Source organism: Drosophila nasuta, chromosome X (assembly GCF_023558535.2).
Source record: "Drosophila nasuta strain 15112-1781.00 chromosome X, ASM2355853v1, whole genome shotgun sequence".
NCBI classification, from domain to species: Eukaryota; Metazoa; Arthropoda; class Insecta; order Diptera; family Drosophilidae; genus Drosophila; species Drosophila nasuta.
In genome coordinates this window covers 20,015,040-20,033,724 of record NC_083459.1, presented here as the reverse complement: position 1 = coordinate 20,033,724, position 18,685 = coordinate 20,015,040, and the positions used below count along the sequence as shown (strand labels likewise).

The window sequence follows — 18,685 nt, the reverse complement described above, 5'->3', positions numbered from 1 at the left end:
TCAAATCTACAAATTCTTTTTTGCCTAAATAAATAAGTAATTAAATAATAGAAGTGATTTTTTATAATTTTAGTGTTGTATTATATTAAAAAGAGAAATAGAGATCAGAAATAGGTGTTAGTAAGTTAGTTAGAACATATGTATATATATTCTATTTTTTATTATGATTAAAACGAAATACAAAGAGAGCCGTATAGAAAAATTTGGATTAAATAATGTTTTGCTAAACAAATTTACTTTCTTCTTTTAAGACTAAAAGTTATTTTGAATAATTTTTAATGTTTTAATTCTCATAAACTCACAAGTTTTTGTCTAGATTGCAACTTAAAGAGCTTAATATAAAATTCAAGTTCAAAACGATGTGCAAAATTAATACAGCCATAAAGTTTTTTCAAAATGTAAATTCAGCGTTCTACGCTGCGATAATTAAAATTTGTTTCATATACACAAACACTGGCATACATCCAAGTTCTTTGGCTAGACTCTTGCCTCGTAAACTTGTGCACATTTTTATGGCACATTTTTCATAGACTTATAGCACGCAAAGCTAACATGAACTGCTGCTCCAATGTGTTGCACAGTTTTGTTGATCAAATTATAATTTGCCTTGAAATTGAGAACAAGGAAAATGCGATTTACAATGCCGTCAAGCAATTAAATATGCCAATTGCAATTGCATTTCAATCACACGAGAGCGCTAAAGAGATTTCTTTATGACAATTGATGGCTGACGAAAAAAAATCATGTAATTGTAATACTTTTTGTATGTGGAAGATAGGGAGAAAATGAGTGAGAGAGAGAGAGAGAGAGAGAGAGAGACCGACAGGCAGCCAGTCAAAGGACATTAAAATAGTTCTCAGTTATCAGGTCGGGTTGCCAGGGCCAACAAAAGATACGTAAACCGAGTTTTTATGGCCAAAACTTTTTCACAGAGAGCAAAATCTTGCCATCATCATGCCAAGCTCATCACAAACCCATCCCAAAACCACTTCAGTTCGGTACGAAGCGATGCCTTTTAATAGCCTGTCATTTAAGTTTTGCTAACACACAAAGTTTTAGCTTAAATTTTTGGGAAAATTGACAAACCCAAATGCGCAGAGTTCATCCTGTCGAAAATGTCTAACAAATCACCAAAAAAAAAAGAGTCTCTATTCAAAAATATTTCATTTCATTTGTCATTGAAGTGCAGCTGCAATTCCAATTAACGAGAACCAGGCAAGAACGGATTACTACCAATTAGTCGACAAGGACAATAAATGAATAGACTAGAAGAAGTCGAAGAAGTACAAAATAGAAAAAAACTGCAGACAATTGGCGACAGCAAGCAAATGTTTTTTGCACTTAAGCTAGTATTTGAGTGTAGCATCAAAAGAAGAACTTAGCTGAGAGTTGTAATAGCAATAATTTTGTTGTAGTTGCATGCAAATTGTTGGTTCACTTTTTTAGTGGCTATAACAAACTTATAATTTCACAGTTTCGGGCGTCAACTAATAAAATGCATCGTAACAGGCAATGAAGTTGAGTTCTTTTTAAGAGCATTTTACCAAAGCAACTTTAAATGTTTGAATTTACAACCGTAATTAAAAGATGAAGCATCTTATTACTGAATCACTACAGAGTTCATTAAAAGTTTAACTAACTACTTGCAGTAAAAAAAAAGATGAATGTTAGAAAATGTGAACTTGAGAAATGAATCTTTTCATGGTTAATCAAATAAAATATAAAAATAAATCAGAGCACATATTTTTATAATCACCTCTTGACCATTTCTTTATAATTTTTTTTCTTTATAAATCTATCAATTCAGCAACAAACTTTTTTGTAAATATTTGCTATCTGTAAAATAAAGTGTTCTTCATTTAAAGTAACATTAATTATGAACGCAAGATAAATTGTTAATATACAGTCGATTGTGCTCGACTGTAAGTTATCCGCTGCTCATTCTTCAAATATACCAATTTAATATACTGAAAAATACTAAAAATACACCCGCTACTCATTTTCAATATTATTATTAATATTATTAAAATACGAGGGTGGGCTGATAAATATTCGGCCTTACAAAGAAAATACGTTTTTTTTTTTTAATTTTGCTTTTTTATTTCTCAACATAATCTCTTTTTAGACGTATGCACTTGGACCACCGATCCTCCAGTTTCCCAATACCTTCCATAAAATAGGATTTGTCCAGGTCCTCAAAATAGGCGTTTTTTCACAGATTACCTATTCATTTGAATGAAATTTCTTACCCCCAAGCCATTTTTTTAAGTTTGGAAATAAATAATAGTCACAGGGTGCTAAATCTGGAGAATAGGGTGGATGGGGTAGAATTTCGTAGTGCAATTCACACAATTTCGACATGGCGAAAACGCTCTTGTGAGCGGGAGCATTGTCCTGGTGAAACAAAACTTTTTTCTTCGCCATGTGCGGCTATTTTTCTTCAGCTCCGAATCAAATCGTCCCAAGAGATTGGAATAGTATTCTCCCGTAATTGTTCTGCCTTTTTTCCAGATAATCCACATGAATTACACCTCGGGCATCCCAGAAAACCGTTGCCATCACCTTGTTGGCCGACAAACCGATCTTTGCCTTTTTCGGTGCTGTTTCTCCAGTTGAAATCCATTGCTTTGACTGTTCCTTACTCTCTGGTGTATGGTGATGAATCCAGGTTTCGTCAACAGTCACAAAACGACGAAAAAATTCGTGTTTGTTTGCGTTAAGCAATGCCAAACTATCCTTCGCAATGTGCAAGCGGTTGCGCTTATTATACCCGCTACCCATAGGGTAGAAGGGTATTATAACTTTGTGCCGGCAGGAAATGTATGTAACAGGTAGAAGGAGGCATCTCCGACCCTATAAAGTATATATATTCTTGATCAGCGTCAACAGCCGAGACGATATAGCCATGTCCGTCTGTCCGTCCGTCCGTCTGTCCGTCTGTCCGTCTGTCCGTCTGTCCGTATGAACACCTAGATCTCAGAGACTATAAGAGATAGAGCTATAATTTTTTTTCGACAGCATTTGTTATGTTTGCACGCAGATCAAGTTTGTTTTAAATTTTTGCCACGCCCACTTCCGCCCCTGCAAATCAAAAAAATCGAATAACAAGCGTAATTTTAAAGCTAGAGTTACGAATTTTAGTATATACAGTAATAACTATAGTAGTTATGATCCCTGATTTGGTTGCGATCAGACAAAAATTGTGGAAGTTATTAAAGTAATACTTTTGTATGGGCAAAAACGCTTACTAGGGGTCTGAGTTGCTTTGGCCGACAATCTGGTATATTGTGCCGTCTATGGTATATTTTGAATGCGGTACTATATCGATATACCACATATACAATTTGGTATATTTTTAGTATTTTTTGCAGTATATTCGGTATATTTTGAGAATAATACCGCAAAATATATTGCTTTTATTCAAAATGGGTAGCGGGTATCTCACAGTCGAGTACATTCGACTGTAGCTTTCTTACTTGTTTTCCATTGTGAGCAATCGCGGCACCCATCTTGACGAAAGATTTCTCATGTGTAAAAATTCGTGTAAAATGTTTCCAACGCGTTCCCGAGAAATGTTTAGAGCATTTGCAATCTCTCGCAGCTTGATTCGGCGATCATCCAATATCATTCCATGGACTTTATCCACAATTTCTGGTGTTGTCACCTCTCTAGGACGACCCGGGCGATCATCGTCAAAAATGCTTGTCCGCCCGCGTTTAAATTCAGCAGTCCAATATTTTATTGTTGAAAACGATGGAGCTGAATCCTTATAAACTTTGTCTAACTCATTTTTAATATCGTCGTTGGATTTCTCTTTTAAAAACAAAAATCTTATGACAGCACGATATTCGATTTTATTCATGTTGACGACAATGCAAAAGTGAATGCGCTAAAAGTCCCGTCAAAATTACCAGTGTTGATAAAACCGCATGAAACTTTCACAGTAATCGGCTGATAGAAAACACTAATCGAAAAAAATACTTACGAATTTTTCAAAATTTTTTTCTTTGTTAGGCCGACTATTTATCAGCCCACCCTCGTATACCAAAAAATCTACTGCAAAAATACTACAAATATACCGAGTGTTATATTTGGTATATCAATATGCTAGATTGTCAAGCAAAGCCGAAACCGTTGTTTTCCAAATAAAATGCAAAAGAAATACTAAAATATACCGAAGGATATATGTGGTATATTAATTTCGTACTACATACAAAATATACCAGAGAATGCAATACATGCCAGATTGTCAACCAAAGCAACTAAAACCCATAGTAACTAGGCGTATTTCAAAAATAACTTTTTAATATTTTACCGGATCGCAACCAAAATCAGGCACTATAGAGACATTAGTTGTACTAAAAATCGTCACTCTAATTTACGTTTGCTTCTTGATTTCAATATCGAGTAGACAACTATTTTCAGACTAAGTTTACTAAAATAATAATAATCAATTTTGTATTTAAAGATATTCTTGTGTTTAAAATTTAAAGCTGTCATTGTTTAACTTTTGGCCACACGCAATAGCATCTCATGCAATATGATTATTGAGCCTATAAATCAATTATTTGGCCATGCAATTCGAAGCTAATAATTTCCCTGCAGTTTTGAATGCGATTAGAAACTATTATTTTGCACATGGACAACAAAAGAAATGTTTGTTGGCAAAATAAATGTTGGCCATAATTTGATTAGTATTCGATACGAATACGATGACGACGACGACGACGACGACGACGAGTATCACAGTAAAATCCTCTTCAATTTCGTTTCCAATTACGAGCAAGTCAAAGTCAACCCAATAACAAAAAGAGCAGATTTTTCAGCATTGCAGCTGTTCACAATAGAAGATAATTGTTCGAAAAATGATGTGCACTGCATCTCGCTTTTGTTCGCAGTTAATTTCCAATTTTCCGTTTGCCGTTTGTCGGTTGGGTTTTTTCCATTTGCTAACTTATGTTACACCTGCCCATGTATATTGCTCTCTCTCTCTCTCTCTCTCTGTCTGTCTCTTTCATTCTTTATTGTGATGGCATTTTATAATCGAAATCCTATGCACGTTTCGGATTTGGTCACATATTTCGATTGGCGTTGGCGAGTTTGACCGTCGAGATGCTATTTCATTGTGTTTGGCCGACACACACGACGAAATGAGAGCTAAATTAAAATGCAAGCCAAATATAAGCTGCATGTGTTAGAGACAGTTCGCTGTGCTATGCTATGTCATGGAATGCTCTCGATTCTTTGGCTCCAGACAGATTGACAGGCCACTCAAAGTGGGTTATGGATGAGGAAGGGACTGAAGGCCACAAGGAGCAGGAGAAGCAGATTGTGAGGGAACGAGTTTTTCGACTGCCAACAGCAAAAGTGCATAAAAAGAGTTTATTGTTATACCCAGCAAACGCTAAGAGAGGGTATGCCAGGCTAGTCCGAACTTTTGAATAAATCAAGATATGAAAAGACGTAAGGCTGAGAAAACAAGTGACTGAAAAATAGTTTAAGCGAAAAGTTGATACTAAAGTTGAGTAACTGATTTCTACGGTATTGCATGAAAAGAGTTTATTGTCATACCCATCAGTTGTTCAAAGCAGGTATGATAAGCTAGCTAGAATTTGAATAAATCAAGAAATTTAAAGACGTAGAGAAAGCTAGGAAAACAAGTGACTAAAAAAAATAGTTTGAATGAAAGTTTGAGTCTAAAATGTAGTTGCTTTTTATTTGCAGGGTATTGCAATTGATCAATATTAATGCAGCGTTACTCACTGCATATTGAAATGCACTTTGTGTGTCGAGTGTTTACTTTAGGGAAAGAGAGAAAAAGACTGCGTAAAGAGCTGACGACGACTAATCGATAGCCGAAGGTCATCAAAAAGCATACGGCTCAAATAAGTGGTCACAGTTGAGTGATAAGAAGCTGGCCAAGCACAAATCGTGTTATCAGCTGTTCCCCTACAACCAACACACTCACACACACACGCACGACTGAACACACACGCAAACTGGTCGCAATATTCCCTTGCCTTACACAGCAAAAAACAAAAACAAAAAAAAAGACGAAAACTTGCCGCTCACGTAGTCCAACTTTGATTTCAGAGTTGAGTAGGCGCCGGCAACCAGCAGCCAGAAAGCCAGCCAGCAACCAGCAACCACCAACGTGGCTTAAAACTTTCTAACTGACTTTTTGGTGGTGCAACCGAACTGATGCTGTCTCCCTGCCACAAAGGGCAACAAATAGTTTGACAACATCAAGTGCTTAGCTTGTGTATCATCATCATCATCATCATCGTAAAGATAATTCCCGACTACCGTGGGTCCCATGACATTTCAATAATTTCGACCCTCCAACATTACTGAAAACTTTAAGATTCCTTCGAAATCTGACTAAGGCATTTTTTTGGTTTTTATTGTGGGCTAACTAAAAACCATGACAACAACAAAAAGGGAAGTAAATTTTAATAAATTAGCAGCAGTTATTAAAAAGAATTAAAGTGCACAAAAAAGAGGAAACTAAATTTTAATAAATTGATTATCAATTACCAAATAATATAAATTTAAAGCGAACAAACTAAATAAAATGGACTAAATTAGAGTTCATAATGACAAAAAAACTATTTCAAGTTGCCTTTATAATATTTTAAGATTCTTTTTAGAAGTTATAACAATACAAGTTTAATCAGCATTTATGATATTTCATAAAGCTAAACAAAATTTGTGACTGTGTTTATTTAATACATTTAATATTTCTAAAAAAGAATCGTTTTAAATAAATTAACGCGATTTAATGTAAGGAACGTAGATCTGAATTATGAAAATTAAAATAAAAAAAAGGAAACTAAATTTAAATAAAGTAATTAGCAATTCTATTTAAATTTAAAGTGAAAATGCATTTTAATTTGTCTCAAAGTTTACATAGAAAACTCCAAAAATCTTTTAGTAATTAAATTATCAATTCAATAAAGTATTATTTAGGTTTCTACTTATAAAATCAATCTATTCAATGAAACATTTCTTGCTGAAACGATTAAAAGAATATTTCATTAGTGCACACAGCATTTTAGTTTGTGTCCTTTTAATCCTCAAATAGTAAAGATAAAGTCTCAAGAAATCTTTATGATCTGATTTAGGAGTTGCTTATTTTATAAGACAACCACGAATATAAATAAGTATTTGAAATATGAAATGATTAAACAAATTGCCAACAATATATAAAAGTTTGCTTGGCAGACTTTTGAAATCTGTCTAAAGAATTGTTTATCATTGTTTAACTATCTAGACAATAATAACAACTTTATGAAAAGTTGCAAATGAAATTAAAACGATTCTTGCTTAAATCGTTTATTAAGTGCATTTAATTAACGAAATTTGCAATTCAATTTGTGTCTCTTTGTGGCACATTTAATATTCCGTTTCATGATGAATGTATTCAAAATACTTTTGCCACACACACACTTGGATTAAATATGCACACATGGAGGAAATATTTCAGTGTATGTGTGTGTGTGTGTGTGTGTGTGTGTGTGTGAAAGTCAACAATCCAATCGAGTGCTCATTTGACTAACAATAAACAACTTGTTGTTGGCTTTATCAAATTTTGTTTCGGTATTAAAAAGGCACTCAAACGATTCACAACTTGACCTCAAAGCACACACAACTCGAAAGCTTTCTAATTAAAAACAACTTGCAGGAAGCATTTCATAAAACGTTTCTCCTTTTTTTTTTGGGAAGCAACAAGTTTGCAAGCAAAGAGTGTGAAACCGAATGCCAAATACACTGCAAACATAAATTATTATTGCTTCTTAAATCTGCTTCGTATTTATGCTTAAGCAACTAAACTCGTCAATTAGCCAGCATTAAAGATTGCAACTTATTTCTGAGAAAAGAGAAGAGAAGTGAAGTGAAGCGTAACCATGAAGCGTAACTCTGAGCTCCATCAAAAGTTAAGCGCTGTGTTGAGAAGTTAAGAGCCTGTATGCCACTTAACACGTATCGTAACAATTAGCAAAAGTGCCTCGCAATTTTCGTGCACTTTTATTAGATTATCGCCCACAGTGCTCACATGCGACTCGTTATGACTGCTCAACGCATTTACTGCGTAGCATATGTGTTGGTGTGTGTGTTAGAGTGTGTGTGGAAGAGTGTGTGTGTGTGTGCGATTGTGTGAACCAATTAGGAAATTACTTGTGTAAAGTGCTCTTTGTATACGAAATACAAATAAAAACTGCTTTTTTGACCCAAAAATCCATTGAAAAGACGATTTCAACTTCAGGGTTCAAGTTTCAACTACGATCGTTAGCAATACTGCTGGTAGCCTTCCTCTTCCCGCAAAAATCAATAAGAATACTTTAAACATTTTGCCATTGGTCAACAAATAGTTGAAGCGAAAACCTACAATGAAAAAAAAAACAGCGACCCACATTTCCGTCGAACCTCAAAGTTTTTTCTCTACTTTTTTTTTGCAAAATTATTGAATTCCTGTTATTTTGCGCCGTGTTCTTTTTTGTATAAGCTAAATATACACATACCACATAGATTACATTAATTGGAGTAGAATTGCAATTTTTAAATGTCTTTCGATTGTTCTTATTATAATATAATGATATTTGCATTTGACATTTGCATTGCATGCAAGAAGAAACTTAGAAACAATACTAAATATGAATTCATTATATTAAATGAGTAACACTCAGAAGGAGGCATCTTCGATATATCAAATATGGGCTTTGGTATATTTTAGTATTTTTGCCGTATATAATTCAGTATATTTTAAGATTAAAATAGTGCGCTATTAATCTTAAAATATAATTCAGTATATTTTAAGATTAATAGCGCACTGTTTTGCTTTTATTCAAAATGGATAACGGATATCTCACAGTCGAGTGTGCTTCTTTTCTTGTTTTTTGTTTTGATTTAAGAAAAAAAAATGTTGGAAAATATTTTTTATTTTATTAAAAAAAAGAAGAAATAAACGCAATTGTATACTTTCTTTTTAATTTTCTTAATCCAGATTTTTTTAAGGTTGATTGACAGTTTAATTAAACTTTTTAGCTATACAAAATGACAACGTAGATAGATTTTGAAATAGGTAAATTAATGGTTAAGTACGTTTATTTTTATAATATTTCTCATATAAAAAGATATATATTTTCTTTAAAATATAATAATCATATAAAAATTTCTCTTTAAGTATTTCTTTTTTTCAACTGCTAAGCGTATTTAAATTTCTCTATTTCTTTGCATTTTGGATTATATATATTTTTTTTCGTTTGAGAAAAACCACTGCAAACAGTGTGCTGTGGCGAACTTTTGGAAAACTGTAATTAAAAGTAAATTTGTATTAATTTCCCGTTGTCGAGTTTAAAGCTTCTCTCCACACGACGGCGGCGTTGTTGTTCATTGGCCCGGGTGGTTTTTTTCTTTTCTTTTGTTTTTGGTTTTGGTTTTGGGCCTCGGCCAACTTTAATCAAATATGTGTCAACGCGGATTTATGAAACAAATTGACTTTAACGGGCGCCACTTCATCCTCGAGAGTCGTCGTTGCCAAGTCAATGAAAGTAGCTCTTCCAAGCAGGGAGAGAGAATGAGAGAGAGATAGAGAGTGCTTCTGTCTCAGCATTAACCTCAGCCTTAACATCGGTTCGGTTTCAGTGCGCTTCAGGAAGAATTAATTAAAAAACTTAATCTGCTTTGGCAGCCCAGCTGCGTCTTCCTTCCCCTCGCTCTCGCTCTCTGACTGCGACTTCGACTTCAACTGAGACTGTCTGACTCTCGACTGTAGATGGTGGGTTCCTCTTTGTGTTTTGTTTTTATACCCGCTACCTATAAGGTAGGTAGGGTATTATAGCTGTGTGTCTCCTTGAAATTTATGCAGCAAGCAGAAGGAGGCATCTCCGACCCTATAAAGTATATATATTATTGATCAGTGTCAACAGACGAGACGATATAGCCGTCATCCGTCTGTCCGTCATCCGTCTGTCCGTCTGTCCGTCCGTCCGTCCGTCCGTATGAACACCTAGATCTCAAAGACTATAAGAGATAGAGCTATAATTTTTTTTAGACAGCATTTGTTATGTTTTCACGCAGATCAAGTTTGTTTCAAATTTTTGCCACGCCCACTTTCGCCCAGCAAATTAAAAAAAATCGAATAACAAGCGTAATTTTTTAGCTAGAGTCCTGAATTTTGGTACAAACAATAATAACTGTAGTTTTTATGAATACGGAAAATTTGGGCATCTGATAAAACTGTATAATTTATTAAAGAAATACTTTTGTATAGGCAAAAACGCTTTCTTACTACGAGTTTTAGTTGCTTTGGCTGACAATCTGGTATATTTTGCACCCTATAGTAATATATCAATATACCAAATATACGGTTTGGTATATCTTTAGTGGTTTTGTTGTATATTTTAAGAGTAATACCGCGCTGTTCTGCTTTTATTCCAAATAGGTAGCAGGTATCTCACAGTCGAGTACACTCGACTGTAGCCTTCAGACTTGTTGGTTTTTTTTTGGTTTTGGTGGTTTGGCCTTTTGGTTGGCTTACTAGTAGCTGGTGGTTTCGCGATTTTGCCTGGCTGCCTAGCAACTTTCCATCTGCGCTGACAGCGATTTGTTGTGTTGAGTGTTGAGCTCTAAGCTTGTTGTGTATCGAAATCCCATTAAGCGTGTGCCCACAATCTATCTTAAAGGTGTGTTTAGCTAACTCAAAGTTGTGCAGTTGCCAATTTAAAGACAAAGTATTGCATGGCATTTGCTACTCAATTTTAATTTAATTTATATATTTTTAATATTTTGTTTTTCTACTGGGTATCTTTAAGTTCGTTCGACAAAAATATACATACGAGCTACCTCGCTTGAACCACGACAAGACAAGAACAACAAGTGACAAATTGATTTACCAAGTGAATGAAAGCTTTAAGCTGGAATAAATCTATTGAGTAAATAAAATAACTGTCACTCCAAAGCTTTAAGCTAAACTAATTGCTTTTCATTTAACACTTTTTGTATCGTCGTTGTTCTTTTGCTTCGGTCAAGTCTGCAAAGTCAACTTTAAGCCATTGTTTGCACTTTGTTTAAACACTGACTTTCATATTTAGATTTAATCCATTCTAATTGCTCATCAATTCTTCTCCCACTCTCCATAAATATATTTATCCATACTTCATGTCTGTGGCGCACGGTAAATGAACTCAGTTGCTCTCGGTTTATAAAAAGCACTGAAACATTATTTTTAGTCGACTCACTATGGCTTATTTGCTTAGCTTTGGCTTTGTCTGTTTGCACAACCTGTAATTGACATTGATGTTTGCGCCACACCCCTCTGTCACCCCTCTCCCCCTTTCACCATGCGCGTAAATTCTTTATTTCACAATTTTGTTTTGGGTTGAGTCTCGTGCTGTGGACATAAGGTTGTTCTTTTCACAAGCAAACAAATTTAATGAAACCAATATATCAATAATATATATCTCGATCATTCAGTTCGGGTTCACATAATAATTATTATTATTATGTTCTTTAAATATATTCCCAGACTACCTATTAATAATCAGTTAAATAAATATTGAAGTCAAAAGTGAAGTAGCATAATTTATTTTTAAAACTTATTTGTGCAATTGGGTGCTATGTAAATATGATCATTTACTATATAACGCGAATCTTTAGGCCTCAAAAGTATCAGATTCCACATTTCATTCGAAAAGTGTAGTGATCCATCATGAGAATTACTCTCGCCTGTCTCATTGGTAATATACTCATCTATCCTTCGAGAAGAAGAAATGTGATCAACTAATCTTATCCATTTAGCGAGCATCTTGCTCATCAGTGTCGTCGACTTCACCCAGGGAACGAGCAGCTGTGGTTGCCCAGATCCAACCACAACTAAATGTCCGACAACCACTAAGTGCACAACAACCAAATGTCCCACAACAACCCCATGCAAAACAACAACCACTTGCAGGACAACTAAATGTCCCACAACCACTCGCAGGACAACGACAACTAAATGTCCCACAACCACTCGCAGGACAACGACAACTACTCGCAAGGTAAAGACAACCACTCGCAGGACAACCAAGGCCCCAGCAACAACCACGCGCAGGACAACTCAGAGAACTACGTCTAAGAGACCGAGCAAGACAACATGTAGACCATCACGCAGGCCGACTCGTAAGCCTTCACGTAAACCTTCCCGCAAGCCATCCCGCAAGCCATCTCGTAAGCCATCCCGCAAGCCATCACGCAAGCCATCCCGCAAGCCATCACGTAAGCCATCACGCAAGCCATCCCGCAAGCCATCTCGTAAGCCATCCCGCAAACCTGGAAAGCCATCTCGCAGACCTGGAAAGCCTGGCAAGCCATGTCGTCAATGCGGTCCCGGTGGTAAGGCCTGCCCTGGTTGCCCAGAGCAAGGACCACTGTGCAAGGATCTCTTGGCTAAAATATCAGCCCTTGAGAAGCTGATCAGAGCCTGCGTCTGCGGTCAGAACCGAAACCTCTTGTAAGGCGTGACCTATCCATAAAATCCACATCATGAATATGGAGACCTCTCTCGACTTGTTGACTAATCCTTAAGCGTTTTGTTTTTATTCAATAAAATTTAAGTATTTTGCATACCAATTAATGAATTTTTATACTCGCTACCCATAGGGTAGAAGGGTATTATAACTTTGTGCCGGCAGGAAATGTATGTAACAGGTAGAACGAAACATCTCCGACCCTATAAAGTATATATATTCTTAATCAGCGTCAACAGCCGAGACGATATAGCCATGTCCGTCTGTCCGTCTGTGTGTCTGTCCGTCTGAACACCTAGATCTCAGAGACTATAAGAGATAGAGCTATAATTTTTTTTCGACAGCATTTGTTATGCTTGCACGCAGATCAAGTTTGTTTCAAATTTTTGCCACGCCCAATTCCGCCCCCGCAAATCAAAAAAAATCAAATAACAAGCGTAAATTCAAAGCTAGAGTTGCGAATTTTGGAATATACTACAATTATTATAGTAGTTATGATTCCTGAAAATTTGGTTGCGATCAGATAAAAATTGTGGAAGTTATTAAAGAAATACTTTTGTATGGGCAAAAACGCCTACTTACTAGGGGTCTGAGTTGCTTTGGCCGACAATCTGGCACATTGTGCCGTCTATGGTATATTTTGAATGGTGTGCTGTATCGATATACCAAACATACCATTTGGTATATTTTTAGTATTTTTAAGTATTTTCGGTATATTTTGAAAATAATACCGCAATATTTTGCCCTTATTAAAAATGGGTAGCGGGTATCTCACAGTCGAGCACACTCGACTGTAACATTCTTACTTGTTAATATCTTAATTCGTGATCCTATGCCGTAAAATTGAATCTTCAGTGAAAGATCGATGTGGCAATCATTGTTTTAAATATATTTTGTTTTTACAAGGGAAAGTATGGTTACGGCTAGATACAAATCTTAGATGTGTTTAAGAAATAATGTTATATGTCTAAAAAAGGCTGTGACTGTCGGGCCTTTAATGCTTTTGTCTAGTTGAGTATGCTAGGCTGTGAGATATATGCTTCATATTCTATGTTATATATTACCTCATAATATTATGTTTATTGCATAATTTCGAAATTTTTTGAATGATTTTGTAGGAATTTTTAAGGATCAGAGGTGGAAATATCGTAATTGTAGCTGAAATATTATACTTTATATTCGTTTTCTGTTAGAGGGACAAAATAGATCGGAGCTGAATTCTAAAACAATTTTGGTTGCCCTATCGCTTATAGTCTCTGAGTTCTGTGTGTTCATATGAACGGACGGACAAAGAGACAGAAAGTCTTTATACCGGTCTGGAAATATGTGCATACCATTTGGTTATACAAAATACACCATACAAACTATGTCACACAACAAGCAAAAATATACCGAGGGATATATTATATTTGGTATATTTATATAGTAATATATTCATATAATATCATACCTTATAAAAAAAAATAAAAATGTGTCGAAGGATATGTTTGGTATATGGATATAGTACTACATTCAAAATATACCAAAAAGTACATAAAATACACATTGTTATAATACCCCTGCAGTTCTGAGCGCTAGTTCGTTGCTGGTGAAATAAGCACTTACCAGCAGACCACCACTACTTACAATGTGGCGTATAGCAATGCGTTTTTTAATTTCCGTTTTTGTATGAAATGTCCGCAAATAGTGTCAATCGCCACCGCCTCCATTACCCACGAACTAGTGAAATAGTGCAACATATTAAGGTCTTTAAGGAAAGTACTTACATTAGACCCCATGGAACGGCCGGTAAAATAAGTGTTTACATCGGACCCCATTGAAGGGTTGGTAAAATAAGTGCATCGGACCCCATTGAAGGGTCGGTGAAGTAAGTACTTACATTGGACCCCATGGAGAGGCCTACCATTATAAATTAAAAAACATGTACAATTGCAATTACAATGTTTATTTAATTTAAATTTTTCTTTATTCTAAAGGGGGTTGTTCTTTCATTACTTTTAGGCAGCTCGAGTTTTTAAAATATCTCTTTTTTTTTGAGCTGCAGGCCTTTCTCAATTGGTCCTCAGCTGGGCCAATACCGCCGACTGCCGTTATTGAATCTAGAAATAAAAATGATTAAACAAGTTTTAATAGATTGAAGTGGATAATGATTATTAAATAATTATCTTGTAAAATACTCACCGATCATAACACCAAAGAAATTGTCTTCTTTTTTTAGGGTCGCAATCCCCTGTCATTATTTCCATTACGTAAATTTTCTGTCATAATTTCCACTTCCTCTTCTTTAGGCACATTGTCGTTTTCCACTGTAGAACTATACATTATGCTAACTGCTTGTCGTACTTTTATTATCTGATTATTTAATATTTTACACATTAAACATATAATATATACATATATAATATTATTTTTTACGTAACTCACCTAATAATTGATCGATTGATCCGCTTTGCACTTCTCTACTCAAATGCTTGCACAATTTCATCAGCCAGCAAAGAGCCAAAGAGTAGCACAAAATAAAACAAAGTCGCGTAAACAAACAGCGATATAAATCGTAATCGAAGTTTTGTCTTTAATCTTGTGTATGCTCTTTCCACAAACTAACAAAAACAAAAGCGATGCTTCCCGTTATTTTGTACTTATGCTTTAATGCGCATACATTTTTTAACTAGGTGGTTCGACGATCGTTTACTATAGGGTCACTTTAGTAAGTACCCATGTAGTAATCGGCGAGGTAAGCCAATCGACACCTCCAGTTCTGCAGGGACTCTTCTACCCTATCGGAGGCGTGTATGAAAAATGCATATTAACAAGGCTGTTGAAACTAATTTTAGACTTTAGTTTGAGACATATATAATATACAACGAGAAACTACGTTTCCAGTCAGCCAATTATAGTACCACGATTTTTATTTTTATAAATATTTTTGTGTTATTTTTGAAACATCAATATTTTCTCAGACTACCTATTAATAATCGGTTATATAAATATTGAAGTCAAAAGTGAAGTAGCATAATTTATTTTTAAAACTTATTTGTGCAATTGGGTGCTATGTAAATATGATCGTTTACTATATAACGCGAATCTTCAGACTTCAAAAATATCAGATTCCACATTTCATTCGAAAAGTGTAGTGATCCATCATGAGAATTACTCTCGCCTGTCTCATTGGTAATATACTCATCTATCCTTCGAGAAGAAGAAATGTGATCAACTAATCTTATCCATTTAGCGAGCATCTTGCTCATCAGTGTCGTCGACTTCACCCAGGGAACGAGCAGCTGTGGTTGCCCAGATCCAACCACAACTAAATGTCCGACAACCACTAAGTGCACAACAACCAAATGTCCCACAACAACCCCATGCAAAACAACAACCACTTGCAGGACAACTAAATGTCCCACAACCACTCGCAGGACAACGACAACTAAATGTCCCACAACCACTCGCAGGACAACGACAACTACTCGCAAGGTAAAGACAACCACTCGCAGGACAACCAAGGCCCCAGCAACAACCACGCGCAGGACAACTCAGAGAACTACGTCTAAGAGACCGAGCAAGACAACATGTAGACCATCACGCAGGCCGACTCGTAAGCCTTCACGTAAACCTTCCCGCAAGCCATCCCGCAAGCCATCTCGTAAGCCATCACGTAAGCCATCACGCAAGCCATCCCGCAAGCCATCTCGTAAGCCATCTCGTAAGCCATCTCGTAAGCCATCCTGCAAGCCTGGAAAGCCATCTCGCAGACCTGGAAAGCCTGGCAAGCCATGTCGTCAATGCGGTCCCGGTGGTAAGGCCTGCCCTGGTTGCCCAGAGCAAGGACCACTGTGCAAGGATCTCTTGGCTAAAATATCAGCCCTTGAGAAGCTGATCAGAGCCTGCGTCTGCGGTCAGAACCGAAACCTCTTGTAAGGCGTGACCTATCCATAAAATCCACATCATGAATATGGAGACCTCTCTCGACTTGTTGACTAATCCTTAAGCGTTTTGTTTTTATTCAATAAAATTTAAGTATTCTGCATACCAATTAATGAGTTTTTAATATCTTAATTCGTGATCCTATGCCGTAAAGTTGAATCTTCAGTGAAAAATCGATGTGGCAATAATTGTTTTAAATATATTTTGTTTTTACAGGGGAAAGTTTGGTTACGGCTAGATACAAATCTTAGATGTTTTTAAGAAATAATGTTATATGGCTAAAAAAGGCTGTGACTGTCGGGCCTTCAATGCTTTTGTTCTCTATGGTATATTTTTATTGCAGCAAAATGCCGTAATATCACATATACTTTTGATATATTTAATATTTTTCAATATATTAATTCGATATACTTTATTTATAATATTGCCTTTATTTTTAGAGTTTTATAAACTAAATATACTGAATAACAATAGTATTATTCGACCATAATACTATATAGCATATAATCATTAGGTATTATATGTAGTTACGAGGGTGGGCTGATAAATAGTCGGCATTACAAAGAAAAAACGTTTTTTTTTTTTAATTTTGCTTTTTTATTTCTCAACATAATCTCTTTTTGGACGTATGCACTTGGATCACCGATCCTCCAGTTTCCCAATACCTTCCATAAAATAGGATTTGTCCAGGTCCTCAAAATAGGCGTTTTTCACAGATTACCTGTTCATTTGAATGAAATTTCTTACCCCCAAGCCATTTTTTTAAGTTTGGAAATATATAATAGTCACAGGGTGCTAAATCTGGAGAATAGGGGGGATGAGGGAGATTTTCGTAGTGCAATTCACACAATTTCGACATGGCGACATGGGTTACGCTTATTTTCCATTGTGAGCAATCGCGGCACCCATCTTGACGAAAGCTTTCTCATGTGTAAAAATTCGTGTAAAATGTTTCCAACGCGTTCCCGAGAAATGTTTAGAGCATTTGCAATCTCTCGCAGCTTGATTCGGCGATCATCCAATATCATTCCATGGACTTTATCCACAATTTCTGGTGTTGTCACCTCTCTAGGACGACCCGGGCGATCATCGTCAAAAATGCTTGTCCGCCCGCGTTTAAATTCAGCAGTCCAATATTTTATTGTTGAAAACGATGGAGCTGAATCCTTATAAACTTTGTCTAACTCATTTTTAATATCGTCGTTGGATTTCTCTTTTAAAAACAAAAATCTTATGACAGCACGATATTCGATTTTATTCATGTTGACGACAATGCAAAAGTGAATGCGCTAAAAGTCCCGCCAAAATTACCAGTGTTGATAAAACCGCATGAAACTTTCACAGTAATCAGCTAATAGAAAACACTAATCGAATAAAATATTTACGAATTTTTAAAAAAAATTTTTTCTTTGTTATGCCGACTATTTATCAGCCCACCCTCGTAATAACACATAATAAAGGTCTAGTTGTGTATGCTAGGCTGTGAGTTATATGCTTCATATTCTGTGTGAACGGTCAAAATATTTCCTCATAATATTGCTGATTAATTTCCAAGTTTTTTTTTATTGATCTTGTATGATTTTAAAGGGTCATTTGGATTAGAGTTAGAAATATAGTTATTGTAACTGAAATATTATACTTTATATAAATAGATCGAAGCTGAATTCTAAAACAATTTTGGATGCCCTATCACTTATAGTCTCTGAGTTCTGTGTGTTCATATGAACGGACGGACAAAAAGACAGAAAGTCCGGTCTGGAAATATATGCATACCATTTGGTTATACAAAATATTCTTTACTAAATAAAAAAAAATAAGAAAGCTACAGTCGAGTGTGCTCGACTATGATTTACACGCTACTCATTTTCAGTAAAACCAATCTTTTCCAAAAGATTGATATAATACTACATTTAAAATATACTATAGAGTACAAACTGTCACACAACCGGCAAAATTATTTGGTATGCTGATATAGTAATATATTCAAAATATACCATACCGTATCAAAAAATATACCGAAAAATACTAACAAAAAATTGAATGATATATTCGGTATATAGATATAGTACTACATTCAAAATATACCAAACAGTACATAAAAGTACATTGTTATAATACTCTTCTACCCTATCGGAGGCGCGCATAAAAAATGCAATGTTTCCAAGGCTGTTGAAACGAACTTTGGACTCTACTTTAAGATAGATATAATATACAACGAGAAGCTACGTTGCCAGTCAGCCACTTATAGTACC

At 35.5% G+C, this 18,685-nt stretch overlaps 3 protein-coding genes across 4 annotated transcripts in view; all 3 read left to right on the top strand.

The window, feature by feature from the left end:
- LOC132796528 (allatostatin-A receptor) overlaps positions 1–18,685 on the top strand; it is a 158,724-nt gene that overhangs the window by 86,991 nt on the left and 53,048 nt on the right. The gene's annotated exons all lie outside the window — the stretch shown is intronic.
- On the top strand, positions 11,675–12,612 carry LOC132796556 (salivary glue protein Sgs-3-like). The gene is made up of 2 exons (XM_060807762.1): positions 11,675–11,738; positions 11,800–12,612. Exons 1-2 carry the CDS (start codon positions 11,711–11,713, stop codon positions 12,495–12,497), a joined length of 726 nt encoding a protein of 241 aa, XP_060663745.1. The 5' UTR covers positions 11,675–11,710; the 3' UTR covers positions 12,498–12,612.
- On the top strand, positions 15,617–16,542 carry LOC132796599 (salivary glue protein Sgs-3-like). Its single transcript, XM_060807831.1, has 2 exons — positions 15,617–15,680; positions 15,742–16,542. Exons 1-2 carry the CDS (start codon positions 15,653–15,655, stop codon positions 16,425–16,427), a joined length of 714 nt encoding a protein of 237 aa, XP_060663814.1. The 5' UTR covers positions 15,617–15,652; the 3' UTR covers positions 16,428–16,542.